This window comes from Periplaneta americana, chromosome 14 (genome assembly GCF_040183065.1).
Source record: "Periplaneta americana isolate PAMFEO1 chromosome 14, P.americana_PAMFEO1_priV1, whole genome shotgun sequence".
NCBI classification, from domain to species: Eukaryota; Metazoa; Arthropoda; class Insecta; order Blattodea; family Blattidae; genus Periplaneta; species Periplaneta americana.
Window position 1 is genome coordinate 72,635,424 of NC_091130.1, and position 18,687 is coordinate 72,654,110.

An 18,687-nucleotide genomic window follows, 5' to 3' on the forward strand; every position below is an offset into this window, starting at 1 on the left:
AATCCAGAGCCCTCTCCTCTCTACCAGCACCAGATGCGCGCGCAAACTCGTCGCGTGACGTAATACACCCTCTCTCTTCTCTCCACCGCGCGACGTCACTCAATGTTCCGTGCAGCCTGTGCGATCTGCTTTCATGCGGGACGCTGGTCGTGAGTTCGAATCTCACGTCGCTGTCACAATATTGTTGCCTTTTACGGACATTGCTTAACACAATTCTTTCGTTTGTTCAGAAGTGAAGCTATAAAATCTTTCTTTTATTTGCTATTTGTATTTTGGCATGTCTTTGTTTGCTTAACACATGCTACAAAATTTATGCTAAGATTTTAAATAAAAAATTACAAAAGTAGGCGTACTCAGAAGAAACGTTTATGTTTGAAGAACAAAGTGGCTTTCGAAAAGGCCGAACATGCAGTGATGCAACATTCGCTCTGAAATTATTAATAGAGAACAGGAAGAAATATAACCTAAAAATACATAGTAGTTAATTTTAGAATATCGAAAAAAAGATCTTCTATAACAGACAGAAACTGTTTGAAATCCTAGAATCAAAAAAATTTCCTAACAATATAGTACAAACATTAGTAGTTATTTACCCAGAAAAGAAAATAGCAATGGAAATTAATACTAAGCTCTCACAAGAAGAGAATATTAGCAAAGGAGTATGACAGAGTTGTTAGTTTTCACCAACGTTAAGTTACCGTATTCAATATTTAAATGGACACTGGAAACAAATGAATAATGGGAGAATTAAAATAGCAGAGTGGAAATTATAGTATAGGTACTATTCGCAGATGATCAGCTCATAATATTGGATTCAGAAGATTATTTACTGATTGCAAATTACAAATTAAATACAGTAGAGTCCCAATTATCCGAACTTCGATTATCCAATCTTCCATGTTATCCAGATCGCTCTTTTTTTTAATTACAGTAGTGTACGTATATACAATACTGAACAATAACAATGTTTTTTGAAATCAATTACATACTGTAGCCTACTATATTATGAATAAAAAGTCGTTTATTATGTACATGTGAGTACCGGTAACGTCTCTCTACATTACTGGGTCCGACCCTTGTTCCTTTAAGATTACAGGATCAAAAACCACATAGCGCCCTCACCTTCCATATTATCCAGATTGCCCTTGCCCCATGTAGTCTGGATAATTGGGACTCTACTGTAGAATAAAATTCTGAAAGACTACGATTTAACGATTTCAACAGAAAAATCTAATGTAATGGCATTTCGAGTTAAAAACTCAAAGAGAAGCAAAATTTAATTAACAACGATATTAACAAGCAAGTAAGTATATGCGACTATCTAGAAAGTTTCATATGAAAATAAAAAAGACATCACCATTAAAATTTCGAAGTTTTAAAAATATCTGGAATTATTAATAATACTTCTAAACTCAACAAATTATAAAAGAATTTAAAGATGCAAGGTTATACATATATGCAACACTCATAGCCCTGATAGTGAAATTTGGATTATTAGAGTCAAAAATAATTCCATATTGAAATCTGTAAAGATGGAATTTATGCTAAAAACAGTAGATCTGACTTCTAACCAAATGACGAAATTTTGCAAGAACTGTAAGTAACCCCCATTTTGAAAAATAAATAACAACATACAAAACGTATTATTGGACTGAACATGTAAACCGAATGTCTAGATGATCAAGATTACCAAAATTAATAATGGAATATAGGCACTGGTACTGCAAATGGAAGAAGATAGCAGTGCTGATCAATGAAGAATTTGACAGATGAATTATAAGTTCGGAATAAGTCAACAGTGGGCTATATTCTTGTAAGCTTAATGATGATGATGATGATTGTTTAACAAGACTTTAAAAAAAAAGTCAATTGATCGTCTGTGCAATGATATTGGAGAAATAATGAAATGAGTTTTGAAGAACAAGTGAAAGTTTTCGAAGAATCTCTGTGCTACAATCACTTTGTCAGAAAACTCTCTATGTTTGTGTCTGTTCTCCAACTCCGTTTCTTAGTAGCAGGCAATTAATATAAATTTGAATGAAACATACATTTTCAGTACAGACAAAAATAATAAAAATCAGAATGACTGATATGCTTTTGATTAATTGCAAATCGGAAAGTAATCAAGGCAGTGTTTTTTCAATTGTCTATATGTTATGAAAATACCACTTTTTTTTTTTTTTACTCACCTCCTTCTTTTGTCAACGTTATGAACGTGTACTCTCCAGTGGAAGAGCCTGCGACGTTGTGAGCTTCAACCTTGAGCTGGTAGACGGATGCTGGATTTAGGCCTGATATGGTGAATCTTCGTTGTGGCTTCAAGGCATTGGACACTGTTACAAATACAATCAAAATTAAACTTCATCAGTTTGTGCCAAGTTGCATGATGACGTGTCAATTTTTGTAAGTTGATTCCAAATGCCAATCTTCATCTTGTCACTTTTTTACTTACAAAGTAATTTCTTTGAAATCGTGTGTGTGATTTATCTCTAGGTATATGAGTACTTTCATGTTGTCGACTGTCATGTTGTATCTGATTTGTGGACACATCATAGCAGCAGTATCATTATGCTAATGTATAATTATCATTTTATGGATATAATTCTGAGTAAGAAATGATGGATTTATGACAATGGGGATATAAAAACCATCTTTGTCCATTAAAAATTTTACTCAGACTCACCAGCGGCATGATGAGTCAAATTTGGTTATAGCGGCTATGATTAGTACAACACCTCGATTATAGTGACAGTCGCTAAGAAATACCGATTTTTATCTGCATTAAACAAATGTGATTTATTACACAGAGTGAGTCATAATTATGTACTATAAAGTATTGCAGAGTACCTCTATACACCAAAAAAGCATATTTTTCCATAAAAACATACAGTTGATACTGCATTGTTATCAAGATATGGCAACATTGAGGAACCAGGGCCTGATTTAGGCAGGAGCCTATGGTGCCTCTGCTCAGGGCCTCATGATTCTGGGGGCCTCAAAATCCAGGAACAAGCCTTTTTTAAATGAATTATACAAATCAAATAGACAACAACTCTGGCAACTGAAATCAGAATTGAGGAAATAAGTAATTACGTAATAAATTATTATGGTAGAAAACGCATAAAAATCACTTTATTGTTTTACGTTTAGAGTAATAAGTTTATTGCAGAGTTTAATGTGTTCAATTTTGTCAGTTCTACTGGTACTGAGTGTTAAACCAAGTTCCTAGTGCTTGTGTACCTTGCAGCTTATCTAATTTTTGTTGGTATAGGACCATTATTGTTGTATTGTGGTAGTATTAAAGTGTTTTTATAGGAATTTCCATAATTAAAAATAGAATTCTCAAGCAAATTTGAGTTAGTAGCCAATAAAAATTGCAATTCAACAGCAGGAAAAACAACACTGATCACTGAGCAAATATGTTCGTTCATATGTTACTAGCAGTACTGTAACTCCTTTACCTACAGAGACCTCTAGTTTCAAAAAGTTAAGAATGTTTTAACACAGACTAATGAAGATTTTGACATACAGAGACAACAATCCGCCACAACTATCTACTAAATTGTGGAGAGCCAAGGTATTTTTTTTTGTACAAGTCTAAGCCAGAATTTAGGAAAAATGTATACTGCTTTCAAACTCCTGAATTACTGCACCAGAGTAAACTAGTGATAGTAATGGTAGTACAACCAATGGAATCAGTCTGACCTGTCTTGTGGTTGTGATCACCATAATCACTGATGACACCTTATGGGTCCACTTTATTTTTAATCCTTCTTCTCAAAACAGAGAATGAATAAAAAAAACTCTGTTAAATAAATACATGCTGAAAGGAGATAGGTGACAGAACTTAAATAAAATAAGATAGGCCTAGTTATCATATATGAATAGAAGGAGCCTCATAATGAAAATTAAACTCCGGGTCTCTGAAATGTAAATCAGGTCCTGTGCGAAACTAACAGTCGGTGTTTTTTTGTGGTTAAAAAGAGATGTATTCATAGTTGGCCATGTCTTGTAATTATGGTGGTGTTTTGTTGATTCATGATGTGAGTATTGTAACTGAGATTAGTGTTATTTTTACTTTGCTGGATTGCATAACATAACAGTTGGCACTAATACAGAATGGGGGAACCATACACAAACAGTGAAATGACAGATATGATCTTGATTTACGGTGAAGTAAGAAATAATTCTGCTGCTGTTGCTTGCATCGATGCTGAACGTTTTCCTGCCCGACAACACCCAACTCCAAAAACATTTGTAGCAGTGGAACATCGCCTTAGGGAAACCGGTCGCTTTGCACCTGTGATGAACAATGCCGATAGGCTGTGAAGTCGCAGGACTGCTGTTCCTGAAGAAAACATACTGCGTTCCGTAGACTGTTCACCAGGTACAAATACACGAAGATCAGCTGCACATCATCACATGTCTCAGAAGTCAGTGTGGAGAATTGTACATGAGGCATTACTCTACTCATATCATCTACAACGTGTGCAAGAATTGCAAGGAGAGATTGATTTTGAACATCGGAGGATATTCTGCGAATGGTTAATTCATGAAAATGCAGCTGATCGCATTTCTTAAGCAAAATACACCGACTGTTAGTTCCGATTTTAGCCACGGGTAATTGATAGACTAGTTTTGAAATAACGTAATGTTGCCATATCTTGATAACAATGCAGTATCGGCTATACGTTTATATGACAAAATATGTTTGTTTTGGTGTATAGAATACTCTACAATACTTTATAGTACATAATTACGACTCACTCTGTATTTATAACGACAGATTTTTAATAAGCAAATTGTTAATAGTGACATTCAGTAACAATATAAATTCTTTGAAGGGAATTCGTAAGTAGACGGTAATTCCATTATTAATCAGTATTGTACCTCTTTAATTTACTGTGACAAAATCATTTTTCGGGTCAAGAATTGGAATTTTAAGAAAGAGGATTGTTCTAATTAAATGAAGGGTTCAGGGAGTGGGCCAAGCACCATTTATTAAAAATGGAGAAAACAAGGGTTAAAGTTAAGTGACTACCATATTTTAATGAAGATTGACATATCATTTAGTTTTAATGTGTATACTTTACATTACTTGCTGTATGTTTCCATTGAATTATGGTAATAACTTAATTTTAACCCTTGTTTTCTGTGTCTTCAGTAAATGGCGCTTGGCCCACTATGGTTCTGAACCCTTCAAATAGAGACTGTCACTGAGAGGAATTCGCGAGTAATCGATAATGTTTTCTTCTATAAATACTTCTCTTAAATTTTTAGTTTTTTGACATAATAACAATAAATGCATCTCACCTTCTTTCTGGATGCAGAAGAGGCAAAAATAAGTGACAGAATGAGTTGACTGGCCAATCAATTAACAGTATGAGTTACTCACTGCCTAGATAATTGACTAAATGACCAACCAGTAATTGACTGACTGACTCACTCACTCACTGAACACCTGAATAACTCTCTGATTGACTGAAAGACTGGGCTGATCGACTGGTCAAGCAATAAGCTGTATAACTGGCTAACTGAGCCACCTGGAAACTGGTGCACTAGATACTCAGGTATCACGATCGATTCCTCTTTCCCGTTTTCTTCTCACTCTTGTGAGAATTTTGAAAAACCATTAGGCATTCACAAATAGTGAACATGGTGTAAGGACACTACTACAGAAAACTCACAAAGCAAGGAAAACACATCCAGTCCTTCTAAAACAGCTAGGTATCCAAATAGCCGAATCGAGGAACTTGAGTTAAGGGTGATACAGACCCATGGAAGTCGACTTCTTACTTAAACTCTGTCTTAAACGTCTTAAATTCTATTAAAAATAATTTTACTATAATGCTGTATGAATTACCTGAAAAAATACATTTATTGCGACCTGTAATGACATGACTCAAGCATACCAAGTGTCCAATGTGGATTATTGATTGGTCGGTACTGCAGAACGAAGTAAGTTAGTGGACACCCATTGTCAGGCCACACGTGGAGTCGTAGCAACACGGACGTTGAGTTCGGTGACAGCAGTGACTGGGCTTCAGGCACTCCGGGGGCTCGGCCCTGTGTCTTCACAGACAGGGTGGGACTCGGAGGAGAGCTGCCAATCTTGTTCTGGGCAGCCAGGTACAGATGGTACGTGCTGCCACAGTGCAGGCCCTGAAACACGTTCGATTAGATCAGAGAGGATGAGATAGGATATGATAAGATGGGATTAAATATGAGGAATGAGATTAGGTTAGATCAGATGGGTAGGATGAGATGATATTTGATAGGGTAAGATGAGGTTAAATTGTAGGAATGAGATTAGACTAGATTTATTTGGTTTATTTTACAATGCTTTATCAACTGCAATGGTTATCTAGCTTCTGAGTGAAATGAAGATGATGCCAGTGAAATGAGTGCAGGGTCCAGTGCCGAAAGTTACCCAGTATTTGCTCTTAATGGGCTGAGGGAAAACTCCAGAAGAAACCTCAACCAGGTAACTTATTCCAACCTGGATTTGAATCCGGGCCTGCTTGTTTCACAGTCAGACATGCTGTTACTCCACAGTGGTGGAATAGATTAGATTAGATCAGATGAGGCAGGATGAGATGAGACTGGATTTAATTGGATATGCTGGAATTAAACTGTAGGAATGAGATTAGCTTAGGTTACATTAGATTACATTACATTAGATTAGATCAGATGGGGCAGGATGAGATGAGATTGGATTGGTTAGGATAATATGGGATTAAATTGTAGGAATGAGATTAGCTTAGGTTAGATTAGATTACATTAGATTAGATCAGATGGGACAGGATGAGATGAGATTGGATTTGATTGGATATGCTGGGATTAAATTGTAGGAATGAGATTAGCTTAGGTTGTATTAGATTACATTACATTAGATTAGATCAGATGGGGCAGGATGAGATGAGATTGGATTGGTTAGGATAATATGGGATTAAATTGTAGGAATGAGATTAGCTTAGGTTAGATTAGATTACATTAGATTACATCAGATGGGGCAGGATGAGCTGAGATTGAATTGGATAGGATAAGATGGGATTAAATTGCAGGAATGAGATTAGCTTAGGTTAGATTAGATTAGATTAGATTAGACTAGATTAGATCAGATTAGATGAGATCAGATGGGATAGGATGAGATGAGATTGGACTGGATATGATAAGTTGGAATCGAATTGAAGGAATGAGATTAGATCAGATGGAAGGGTTGAGTTTGGATTGAATTTGATATAATTGGTGAAATGAGATTGGGAAATTGGGTCACATGAGGAGAGATGGGATGGACTTTAATACAATGGGATGAGATTAAATTGGAGGGATGAGATTAGATCAGATGAGAGGAAATGAGATCGAATTGAATTTGATTGAATCCGAGGAATGAGGTTAGATTGGATGTGGAGGAATGAGGTAGTTTGAATTGGATGGAATCAGATTATGTTAGACGAAGTGAGATTTGTAGTCAGTAACTAATTTCGTGCACCATATCCTCCAAGGTGTGGTGTACATCACCTGTCTTGCTCTCTGAATAGTCTTGTATCTTTAGCGAGAATTACTATGCTGTTTATTGGGATTTCTGACAGCTACTTATTTCTACGTAGTAGCACCTGAATGTTTTTTTTTTTGCCGTACTGAAGCTTCGTATTCATATAATAATTTCCTAGAAGTTTCATCTACTGTTCAACATCTAGAAAAAGAGGAAATAACCTACTTAACCTACTTTCCTTTTTTGAGTAGATGTCTTTTCATCTCACAGTATTCAGCAAGCAGATCAGTTCTTACGTGGTTAGTTAATTGAATTTTTTGAGCATGAGCACTTGTGACTTTTGATAGTTTTACAATACCCTTTGGGTTCATTAATCAACAACTCTCCAAAAGATAAACCAACCAGAGACTCCTAAGTCCTTTAAATTTTTCTGATCCTATAGTAGGTCAGTCTATTAGCGATTTCATTGCTCTGAATTGCTACATCTCCCCATGACTCACATTTACTTTTGACTGATTTCTGTCTGTATTTATATTTCTCTCTAATATCCATCTTCCTACCCACCTACTTAATTACCGATCCATTACCCATCTATCGTGAAATGAGTGGAGAAGAAGTGTCTTAATATTTCTGCTTTAATGTCGCCAGTAGTATATCGGTACAGTATAATCAATAAATGAAATATTTCACAACAGTCCACAACCTTCAGTTCATAACTGGTGGCCCTCCTGGGCAGAGTAAGCTCTTCTAGATCGCCATGTGTTCTTCGGTAGTTGAGCATGTAGCCACTGAGAGGGGCAGCACCATTGTCACCCGGTTTCCAGTGCAGCAGGATGCTACTACTTGTCGCACTGGTAACATACAGCATAGGCGAAGATGGTCGAACTGCAAACAATAGATCACGATAGAAGTTGTTCTGTTACAGCTCGATTCAACGTTATTGGCCCCTGTCCTTGGTTGTTTGGCTAGTGAGTGAGCTGTGTGTTGCGTCATAAAAAAGAAATTTAATCACAAATGTGCATAGGAGGATAAGAGGGAAGAGGAAGAATGAAAATAATATCTATGCTTGTAGCTGAGGGACACTCATGTCAAGATAATATAAGTCATCATGACATTGTTTAGTCAACAGACGTAGTGGTTACTAACAGGACGTGTGGAAGAATATTGTGTTTTTAAGGCGGAGTGTACCGGTACCGTGACATAAGAAAGAAGTGTTTGGTGTTATGACTGCGCGGCCTGACCTATGTGACCCAGTCCGCCAGTAGTGATGAGTAATTCGCTCTTAGTCTATCTACTTACTTTTTACAGGGGCCAAAATCTCTGAATCAAGCTGTACATAGTCTAACTTATATATTTATTCACAGTGCCTGAATATATACGCAAAAATAAATATTGATATATGCATGAAATATACACAAAATTTACTAAAATATTCATTATTATTATTACAGTCGGCATTTCAGCAAAAAAGGTCGTAAAGTAATTGAGAATCAGAAACGCATAATTACTATATGTAATCACATTGTGATGCCTACTGTACAGGGAAACCTTTCCAGTGATTGGTAATTTTTTTTTTTATATCCTCAAGATTTCACTGGCGACAAAGTGGAATTTATTGCTGTCATACTCTTGTTTATATCTTCTGTAACCAGTATTCAGTGCAATCTTGCTGATATTGAACGATTTATTAACATCTGCTGTTAAAGTTTCCTGTGCAATGGGCATTCGAATGTGCATTCATGCGAGAAGATTTGCCTTGCTCCAGCATTTAATGGCAATTATTTTGGGCTATAACTCGCAACCAAGCCGTTTCTGGGAGTCAGTTTTTATTCCAAAAATTGCTGCATTAGGCCGCCTCTGCCAATCCTGAAAGTATGTAGCATAGTCACTGAAACTTTCTGTATAAATTATAGTTACAATAACAATTAGGCTACATTATAATAGTCTAAATTTTAACAACTCTACAGATAAGACCAAAACCATGGCATTTAGAGACCAAGACATACAAGATTCTAAATACAATTTATACAACAAATAAAAATGTTCAATTATCTGGGTGCACACTATCTTATGAAAAAAGGAAGATGTGACAACAAAACTTTCTAAATTTTTGCAAGTCACGGCCGTCATAAATAGAACTTTAAAAACTCTTCTTACAACAAACTAAGTTAAAATTAAATGACACATTACCACTACATACACTTCTGTGTGGATGCGAAATATGGGCTTTGAAACGAGACAAATCAAGAATGACAGCAGCAGAAATGTAATATTAAAGGAAAACATCTAACTGCATTTAGCAGGATCACAAACGTAATGAAAACATTCATAGTAAATTAAAAACTGAATACATTTTGACAAAAATTAATAAATATAAAACTAATTGAATCCAACATGTATGGAAATATTTTCTGTTTTCCTCTTTGTCTCCTCATATGATCCATACTATATCTTAATATCATCTATCATCTGATATCTTCTTCTGTTCACCATTCCTTCCATTGCATCCTTCAGTATGCAGTTTCTTCTCAGTCAGTGACCCACCCAATTCCTTTTCCTCTTCCTGATCAATTTCAGCATCATTCTTTCTTCACCCAATTTTTCCAACACAGCTTCATTTCTTATTCTGTCTGCTCACTTCACATGCTCCATTCTTCTTCATATCCACATTTCAATCCTTCTGTTCGCTTCTCTTCACTTCGTCGTAATGTCCATGTTTCTGCCCCATACAATGCCACACTCCATACAAAGCACTTCACTAGTCTTTTCTTTAGTTCTTTTTCTATAAGTCTGCAGAAGAGGCTCCTTTTTCTATTAAAAACTTCCTTGGCCATTGCTGTCCTCCCTTTGACTTCCTGGCAGCAGCTCATGTTACTGCTTATAGTACACCCTAAGTATTTGAAGCTGTCCACTTGCAGTACTGCCTCATTATTTTAGAATTAGTAAGTTTACCTTCTTTATTTTTCTTCCTATGAGCATGGTCTTAGTCTTATCTACATTTATCTTCATTCCATACTGCTCACAGCTGTCATTTAGCTCCTGTAGCACATGGGCGCACCGACCTGGGGGGGGGGGGGTCCATCAGGTATCATATCATATAATTCCGTTATCTATAATTTCACCTAAATGAGTCACGTACATATACATAATACTTTTTATTTGACATCCATCGTGATATCACAGTTTCTCCACAAGATATTGTTAACGAACTAAAGAAAAAGCCACAATGATTAGACTTTGTTTTGTAAAAAAAAATGTGTGTGTGCATTTATGTAATTTCACATTCATTTATTGGACCCCCCTCAAGAGAAATTCCTGGGTGCGCCATTGCTGTAGCATATTCTTTAGTATCATCTCTTCTTCTGCTAACAACGCCATATCATCAGTAAATCTTATGCACTTTATTCTTCTTCCTCCTATCACTCTTCCCATGTTATGAAAACAGTTCTTTATTAAATCCTCCAAGTAGATGTTCAACAGGGTAGGTGATGAAGGGCATCCTTGACGTACTCATCTCCCTAATTCACTTCCTTCTGACATTTCTTCTCCTATCCTGACTTTGACTCATTGTTTCATATAAAGTTTACTAAACAGCCTTATATCTTATCAATCCACACCTATTTTCTTTAGTCTTTGTACGTGATTCCTCGGCAAATTTTAATTTAAGATGTGACATACACCATTACAATATCAGGTCGAAATCAAATGTAAAACAATTCCCATAATTGTTAATTGTACCTTGGATCTAAATTTTATAATAAATTGCTTGAAAATTTAAAACATTTAAATAGTAATGCTTTTAAAACTAGAGTATACACATGGTTAGTAAAGCATGCTTTTTATTCAATTGTTGAATTTTTAAATTTTAATTCATGTAATATTAATATGTAATTTATTTTTTTAACAATGTACTATGTACTACTTTTTTTTAATATTGTCTTTGTCAGTTGTCTGTATAGTGCCTAAAGACAATAAAATTAATAAATGCTACAGATAGTGCTACAAATAGTAAGAAAAGGAGAGAAGAGGATGATAAGAAAAATATGAATGAAGAAAAATAAGAAGACAAAGAGGATGAGAAAGAAGAAGAAGAAGAAGAAGAAAGTCTTTGTATGCTCACCTTGCACGATGAGTGTGTACTGGATGTGGTCTGAGCCGTGGGTGTTGCCCACCTGACACGTGTAGTTGCCAGAGTCACTCTGCTGCAGGTTGGATATGAGCAGCTCCCCAGTGTCCATTATCTGCACGTTGTGGTTGGTGCCCCCTCGCAGACTTTGGTCACCCCTTAGCCACTCGCGTCTCGGCACTGGCTGCCCCACGGATTGACAGGCCAACGAAGCTGTGTTCCTGAATGGACGCACTATTGGCCCTCCAAAAGAGGAAATGCGCGCAGGCACTGAAACAGAAGCAGTATGGTACCAATATGTGTTAATATATTACAATCCTTTTCAGAAGGAAAGAGACTTCCGTAATAGTCAATGAAACATGAATACGGTACTTGTGTAGCTTTCTTGCTTACTGATTTTTCTCTCTTTCTGTCTTAATCAACAGAGGCACAACAACGTAATTTGTTTGAAGTGTGCGAATTTTGTCGTGTGCAATTTTTCAATTAAATTTTCTGATTAAAGTTCTGGCCGATATGTATAGAGTATTTCAAAAGTCAGTTCAAACATTAAACCGCTATAAATATTATAATATTTGAGATAGGGAAAAAACAAAAACATCACAGCGTTGGTTAAACAACGGGGTTTACAAAACATTGGGAAGATGTCCACCGTTCTCTTGTTCGATGTACAACATTCTGCCTGCGACACCATGCACAGCATTTTGCAGATAATGTCTTGGAATATTGGCAATTTCTTGTGAGATGACATATTCCAGTTGCAGTAGGGTTGTTGGATTTGTCAGGAAAAGTCGTTCTTTAAGGTAATTGCGGTCAAGTGGCCAAAATTTGTATAAGAACTTCTTTTGATATTATTAACATGGTGAAAGAAAAAAAATTAACTTTTTTATCTGCCCCCATCAGAATGTTCGCTTGTAAGTCACAGCAGTATAGCTGTTCCATCGAAAATGGAGGAAATGTCATTCTAGCATGCTGACCTGCCAGTGAGGGAAGTGAGACGGTATGCGACTTTGAAGCTTTAACATTATTTTAAATGATAAGTCTCACAGGATATTGTAAAATAATCTAGTAAATAACTGAAGTAACTTGAAACAATTTTATTAAAAAATTTAATGTGTTGCGTAAGCTTCAAAGATTCGCGTTACTGACTGTACGAAACAATTTACTGTATACATAATTTATGTCTATGTTCTAAGGGAGGGAGTATGCCTTTTTTTTTTAAATCGAGGTATGTCAGAGGAAAATCTTGGGGTAGCATACCGCCTCTGGTTTTTTCCCACTTCCCTCACTGCATGGCATGCATAAGCATCCCTTAAGTAGTGAAGAGGGGATATGGTCAGTGAAGTCTGACAATCCTTTTGGCTAAGTCGTATGGACTCGCTAACCAATGGCAGGTGTGGTCCTTCAAACAGTTTGGGATTGTGTGTAGGTGATGTAATCGCCATAACATAAAAATATGGTACATACATTAAAACGGTTATATTTTTTTCTATATCACTTTCTTATATTGGAGAGCAGGAGAGTTTATGACTTTATTGCCAAGAACCCAGCATTAGTTAACAACACATTAAAACATAATTGTTGTTCTCTGCCTATTCACCTGACTTCATCATTAGATACTTGGGCTGTACATGAACGATTATAAACATATGCCTACACTACATCTCAAATGTCTCAACTTGTCTAATGATGTCTGCTTTTGAAGTCCACGTAGTCTTTGTAAGAGAGTCTCTGTATTTAAATAAATAACTGCCTACATTTGTCAATTCAGATGCTTTTCCTATCATATTTCTTGTGCAACTTACCTCTGCTGGTGGGCACTTGGGCCACGACACGGGAGCTCTGCCCTTCACCCACTCTGGTGGACGCAGTGACCCAGAACTGGTATTCCACATGCTGCTGCAGCCCCTTGGCCTCAAAGCTGGTGTGCTGGCTTGGTAGGTTGCGCTTGCCGTGGTTCAGTTCATCCCTGCCATCCACCATCCTGATAATGCAATTCGTGTTATGTAGCACTGTTAGGTGGAGATCTGAGCTCTACCCTCGAGTACTCTTGTGGTGGACAATAATAATAATAATAATAATAATAATAATAATAATAATAATAATAATAATAATAATGATAATAATGATAATGATAATAATAGTAATCCGTTGCTCAAAAGCCCTAATAGAGTCAAAGTTTATCAGGCAACTATTAGCCTCGAGCTTACTTGCCACAGCAATGGTGAACGATCATCCGACCAATACGAAAGTAACATGTGGTCAGCACATTGAACCTGGTTTGCTAGACTGGATTACGTTGCTTACTATAGCTCTCCATTTTCCGATCATGACTTTCACATCTTCCACAAGGGCCAAACTGTGTTCTCTGTGAATGGTATTAAGGTGTTTTCTTTCATTAATAAATTCTATTTCATTTGAGAAATACTTAAGTTTTTTTTTCCCCTGCACTAACTTTGTAAAACTTTTCTGTGTCTTTAATCTATCCACAATTTGGATATTTGGGCTAGCAATCCTGTGTATGGCAATCAAATTAATTTCTTGTACTGTATACTGTGTTAGTGCTTGTAAAGTTTTACCCTGTATTAATCAGGTATGTGTAATATATACAATTTTTGTCTTTTTTATTTGCATTATATTAATTTAAATAGGGCAGAAAGCAACGTGGATTGTTTAGAAGAGATGTAGATTGGACTTTCTGTATTGCTGATAATGAAAAAGAAAATAACGTTTTGAAGATTGGCTTTATTTTCATCTTCAAGTTCACTCATATTCGAAACGTCGTGAATTTCTTTATTCATCACCAGCAATAAAGAAGTCCAACTTGCATTTTAATTATGAGGAATAAAAGATGTTCTTATTAAAAACACTTTCAAAGAAAATTTAATCAATTCATATTCCATGTTCTACAAGAACTGATATTCTGGGACTATCAGAAATTAAGTTCAGTAGAAGTTTCTCTCATTTTGAACTTCTGAGTAGCACAAGAAATGACTTGTTTTCGTACCTAGTGTACAAATTGTACTTGGTGATGATACCATTGGGTTCCGTAGGGGGTAACCATGACACCAGAAGGGACTGTGGGGAGCTCACTACCACCTTGATATCTGCAGGAGACCCTGGAGCTGAAACAATTGCATGTAAATAGATAATTGTTAATTAACTTTATTTATGTTTCTTTTTTTTTCATTCTTGATTACACTCCTTTAACATATATAACCGAATAACTATTCAGTTATTTAAAATAAACAACTACCGTACTTTTACTACTTTATGTTCAAAGTGATATGCAGAAGATAGGATACCTAGGTAAGACAACTTCCATCATAGTCAAATATTTCTTTTGTAACAATATATGAATCATGCTAACCAGCTTATAATTGCTACCTTTCCCAGATTCAGCACGAACATCTAGAAAATGTCTGTCTTGTCAGTGCCTTGCTCTAGTATTGTATTGTATTGTATTTATTAACATTCCATAGTATTCGTATATTGCTTCACAACTAGAATATGGAACAAGTCAAAAAACTTAATACTAGCCTACTATTAAGTCTTAATTTATAAATAATTGATTAAATGGCAATTTTACTCGTGTTAATTGTGTAAGATCGTCATTTAATCAATTATTTATATTCAAGTGTTAAAAGTAGTGTATGAAAGATTCAACATGGATTATCTTAATTTATAGTCACAATCTAGTTGAAATATATACAGACGAGGTATACAATATAGTCTAATGGTGCAACACAAAATTTTAGTATCAATTTCATGAAGCACTGTTGAATGTCATGAATTCACCTACAGAACAGATGGCGTGAGAAATTAGGTACTTCTTTAATTTGGCCCTAAATAATCTTATGTTTTGAGTTTAATTTTTTATATCGATAGGGAAGCTATTACAAATTTTTACTGCCATATAACACAATCCTTTTTGATGGCACAATGGACTTGCCGATGGAGTATGAAAGTCATTTTTTTTTACGGGTATTTATGCTATGAACTGTTGAATTACTGTGCGACCACACTAACAAAAATTGCGGAAAGTAGGCGACGAGAGGGAGGGTAAGAGGGCACTCTGCCTACGTTTAGTTGATGCTCTCTTGAACCCAGATAAGCTAGTTGGTAAATGTACAGTCTGTGCAGTGAGTATAGTGCGCTATGTATGTGATTGTGTAAGCGATAATTATTGTACAATGTCTTCCAAAGTGAAACCAACTATTCACAGAGAGGGCCGTGAGATCATAAGAAAAGTGATAGAGTAATGTGATTCAGAAAAGTCTTTCGGAACACTTAAACACCCCATCGAAAATGCGACTAAACGCGCTGCCGCTCTTACTGGGAAATCCGAATCCACCTATGTAAAATCAGAAAAGAATCGAAATTAGCGGATATTGCTGGTGACAAACTACAATCCCCGGGTAATAAACGAAAATGCAGTTCCAAGAAAATAGACCTCGATGACTTCGATTTGTGTGGAATTCGAGAAACAGTTCACAATTATTATGCGATAAAGAAGGAGGTTCCAACTTTAAAAAATGTGTTAGCCACTCTAAAAAGTGAACGTAATTTCCTTGGAGGACGAGAATTCTTGCGCAAATTGCTTCGAGATATTGGATTTAAATTTAAGAAATGCAAGAATAGAAGATTATTTCTAATGGAAAGGAATGATATTGTTGAATGGAGGGCAAAATATCTTAGAAGAATAAGGAACAATGACAATGCGGGTGAGAACAAGAAAACAGTGATATTTCTGGATGAAACGTGGATTCATCCTACTTACGCCGTGAGCAAATGTTGGCAAGAAATACAACAGATGGTGTGTTAAAGAATGACAGTGTCGGACAACGCTGGATAATTGTTCATGCTGGGAGTGAAGAAGGGTTTGTTCCTAAAGCATTTCTAATCTTCAAATCGAAGAGCAAGAGTGGCGATTACCTCGATGAAATGAATTTTGAGAATTTTTCAAAGTGGATCCAAGAAATGCTCATCCCCAATCTCCCGCCAAACTGTCTCATTGTTTTGGATAATGCTCCATATCACTCCGTGCAGTATGATAAACCTCCAACAACGGCGTCGAGAAAAACAGAAATTGAAGCTTGGCTGGACAGACATAATGTTGCTTACGAAGCCGACATGACAAAGGTAGAATTAGTGGACCTTGTGCGGGTTCGACGTCCACCACTGAAGTACCGAGTAGACTCTATTTTCGAAATGTACGGACATGAAACTATAAGATTACCACCGTATCATTGCGACCTAAACGCCATTGAGTACATCTGGAGTATTATAAAACGGAGAATTGCGAATCATAATGTGGATCAGAGTGCAGCTGAAATATGGAATCGCACAATACAAGCCGTGTCAAGTGTAACAGTAGACGAGTGGAAAAACGCTGTAACTCATGTAAAACGACTCGAAAGTGCTTATTGGGAACGTGATCACTTGATGGACGACGAAATCGAGCAACTTGTCATTAATCTTGGTGGGCTGGATTCTGAGAGTGACTCCGATTCTGATAGGGAATCATCTGCTTCCAGTCTAGACGTACATAAAGCTTAATAAGGTATGAAATTATTATTACTAAATTATTTTTATTATTATTATTATTATTATTATTATTATTATTATTATTATTATTATTGGCATAAACAGCATTATTCATCACTCATGAACGGCAGACGTAATAGTAACTTGAAGATAACTGTTTAGTTTTAGTAAATGCGTTGTGCTGCTATTGCTGTTCTACAGTACTGTAAACTTGACTGTACAGTCTCCTCTCCTTCATTCCTTGCCAACCCAGGTCGCCCCCGACCACTCTGCTCGTAACGCTCTTACCTCCCCTCTCGCGATTGAATGTTAACGTGGTCGCACTGTAGTTACAAAGTTTTCACGCTTACATACGAGATGGATTATTAATGTAAAAATATACTGACAAGCCATGGGCATTATTTGTAGTTTTTTTTTTAAATAGTCTTACACGATTCCCTAGATTCGGCACCTACTATTATTCTAATTACTCTTTTTTTTTGTGGTAGGAATACACTGTTACTCTCTGTGGAATTTCCCCAGAATATTATTCCAAAACTCATTACCGAGTGCAAGTATACAAAGTACGAGGGGGATCCAGGAAATAACGACCGTTTTGTTGTAATAATTAAAAAAAATATATTTATTTGAAAAAACAAAGTCTGTTACATGACTGAAGCTTCCTTTACTTCTCTACATAATCACCACCTACATTTAAACATTTGTCGTATCTGTTCACTAGCTTTAGAATTCCCGTGTTATACTCCTCTGCCGCCAGTTCATTAAGCCAGGTGTTCACTGTCTTCTTCAACTCTTCATAACTTCCAAAACGCGTACCACCCAGAAAGTCTTTCAGCTTAGTGAAAAGGTGAAAATCGCTAGGAGCAAGGTCTGGACTATAGGGCGGATGATCAAAGATTTCCCAACCGAATTGATCCAGCAATTCTCGAGTTGAAGCAGCAGTGTGCAGGCAGGCGTTGTCGTGAAGAAGCACAACTCCTCTCGAAAGCATTCCTCGCCTCTTGTTTTGGATGGCTCGCCGTAGTTTTCGTAAAGTCTCACAATAACGATTTGCATTGATCGTAGTGCCTTTTGGCATGAAATCCAGCAAAAGAACACCTTTGCGATCCCAAAAGACAGTAGCCATGACTTTTTGTGTTGAGAGAGTCTGTTTGAATTTTCTCGGTTTCTTGGGTGATGAGGGATGATGCAACTGACGTGATTGGCGCTTGGTCTCTGGGGTGTTGTGAGACACCCAGGTCTCATCACCAGTCACAATTTGATCAAGAAAGGCGTCTCCATCTGTGTGATATCGCATCAAGAATGTCAATGCTGAGGCCATTCTCTGAGTTTTGTGTTGGTCACTCAGTTGCCGTGGAACCCACCGTGCACAGATTTTGTGGTAGCCAAGATGTTGCGACACAATTTCACCAAGCAAAGCAAAGAACGAGAAATGTCAGGAAAGGCAATATGCAATTCGTCGAGTGATGTGCGCCTGTCTTGCAAGATTCTGTCGTTCACTTTAGTCTTCAGGTCTTCTGTG

The 18,687-nt window shown here is 36.5% G+C and overlaps 1 protein-coding gene across 5 annotated transcripts in view; it reads right to left on the reverse strand.

Annotated features, from left to right (window-relative positions):
• Dscam2 (Down syndrome cell adhesion molecule 2) overlaps positions 1 to 18,687 on the reverse strand; it is an 828,417-nt gene that overhangs the window by 30,977 nt on the left and 778,753 nt on the right. For all 5 annotated transcript variants that reach the window (XM_069845581.1, XM_069845583.1, XM_069845584.1 and 2 more), the window contains exons 20-25: positions 14,626 to 14,743; positions 13,424 to 13,602; positions 11,616 to 11,891; positions 8,199 to 8,380; positions 5,913 to 6,162; positions 2,190 to 2,333 (exon numbers count right to left, since the gene is read on the reverse strand). In XM_069845581.1, the coding sequence (XP_069701682.1) occupies positions 2,190 to 2,333; positions 5,913 to 6,162; positions 8,199 to 8,380; positions 11,616 to 11,891; positions 13,424 to 13,602; positions 14,626 to 14,743 (1,149 nt within the window). The remainder of the gene's footprint in view (positions 1 to 2,189; positions 2,334 to 5,912; positions 6,163 to 8,198; positions 8,381 to 11,615; positions 11,892 to 13,423; positions 13,603 to 14,625; positions 14,744 to 18,687) is intronic.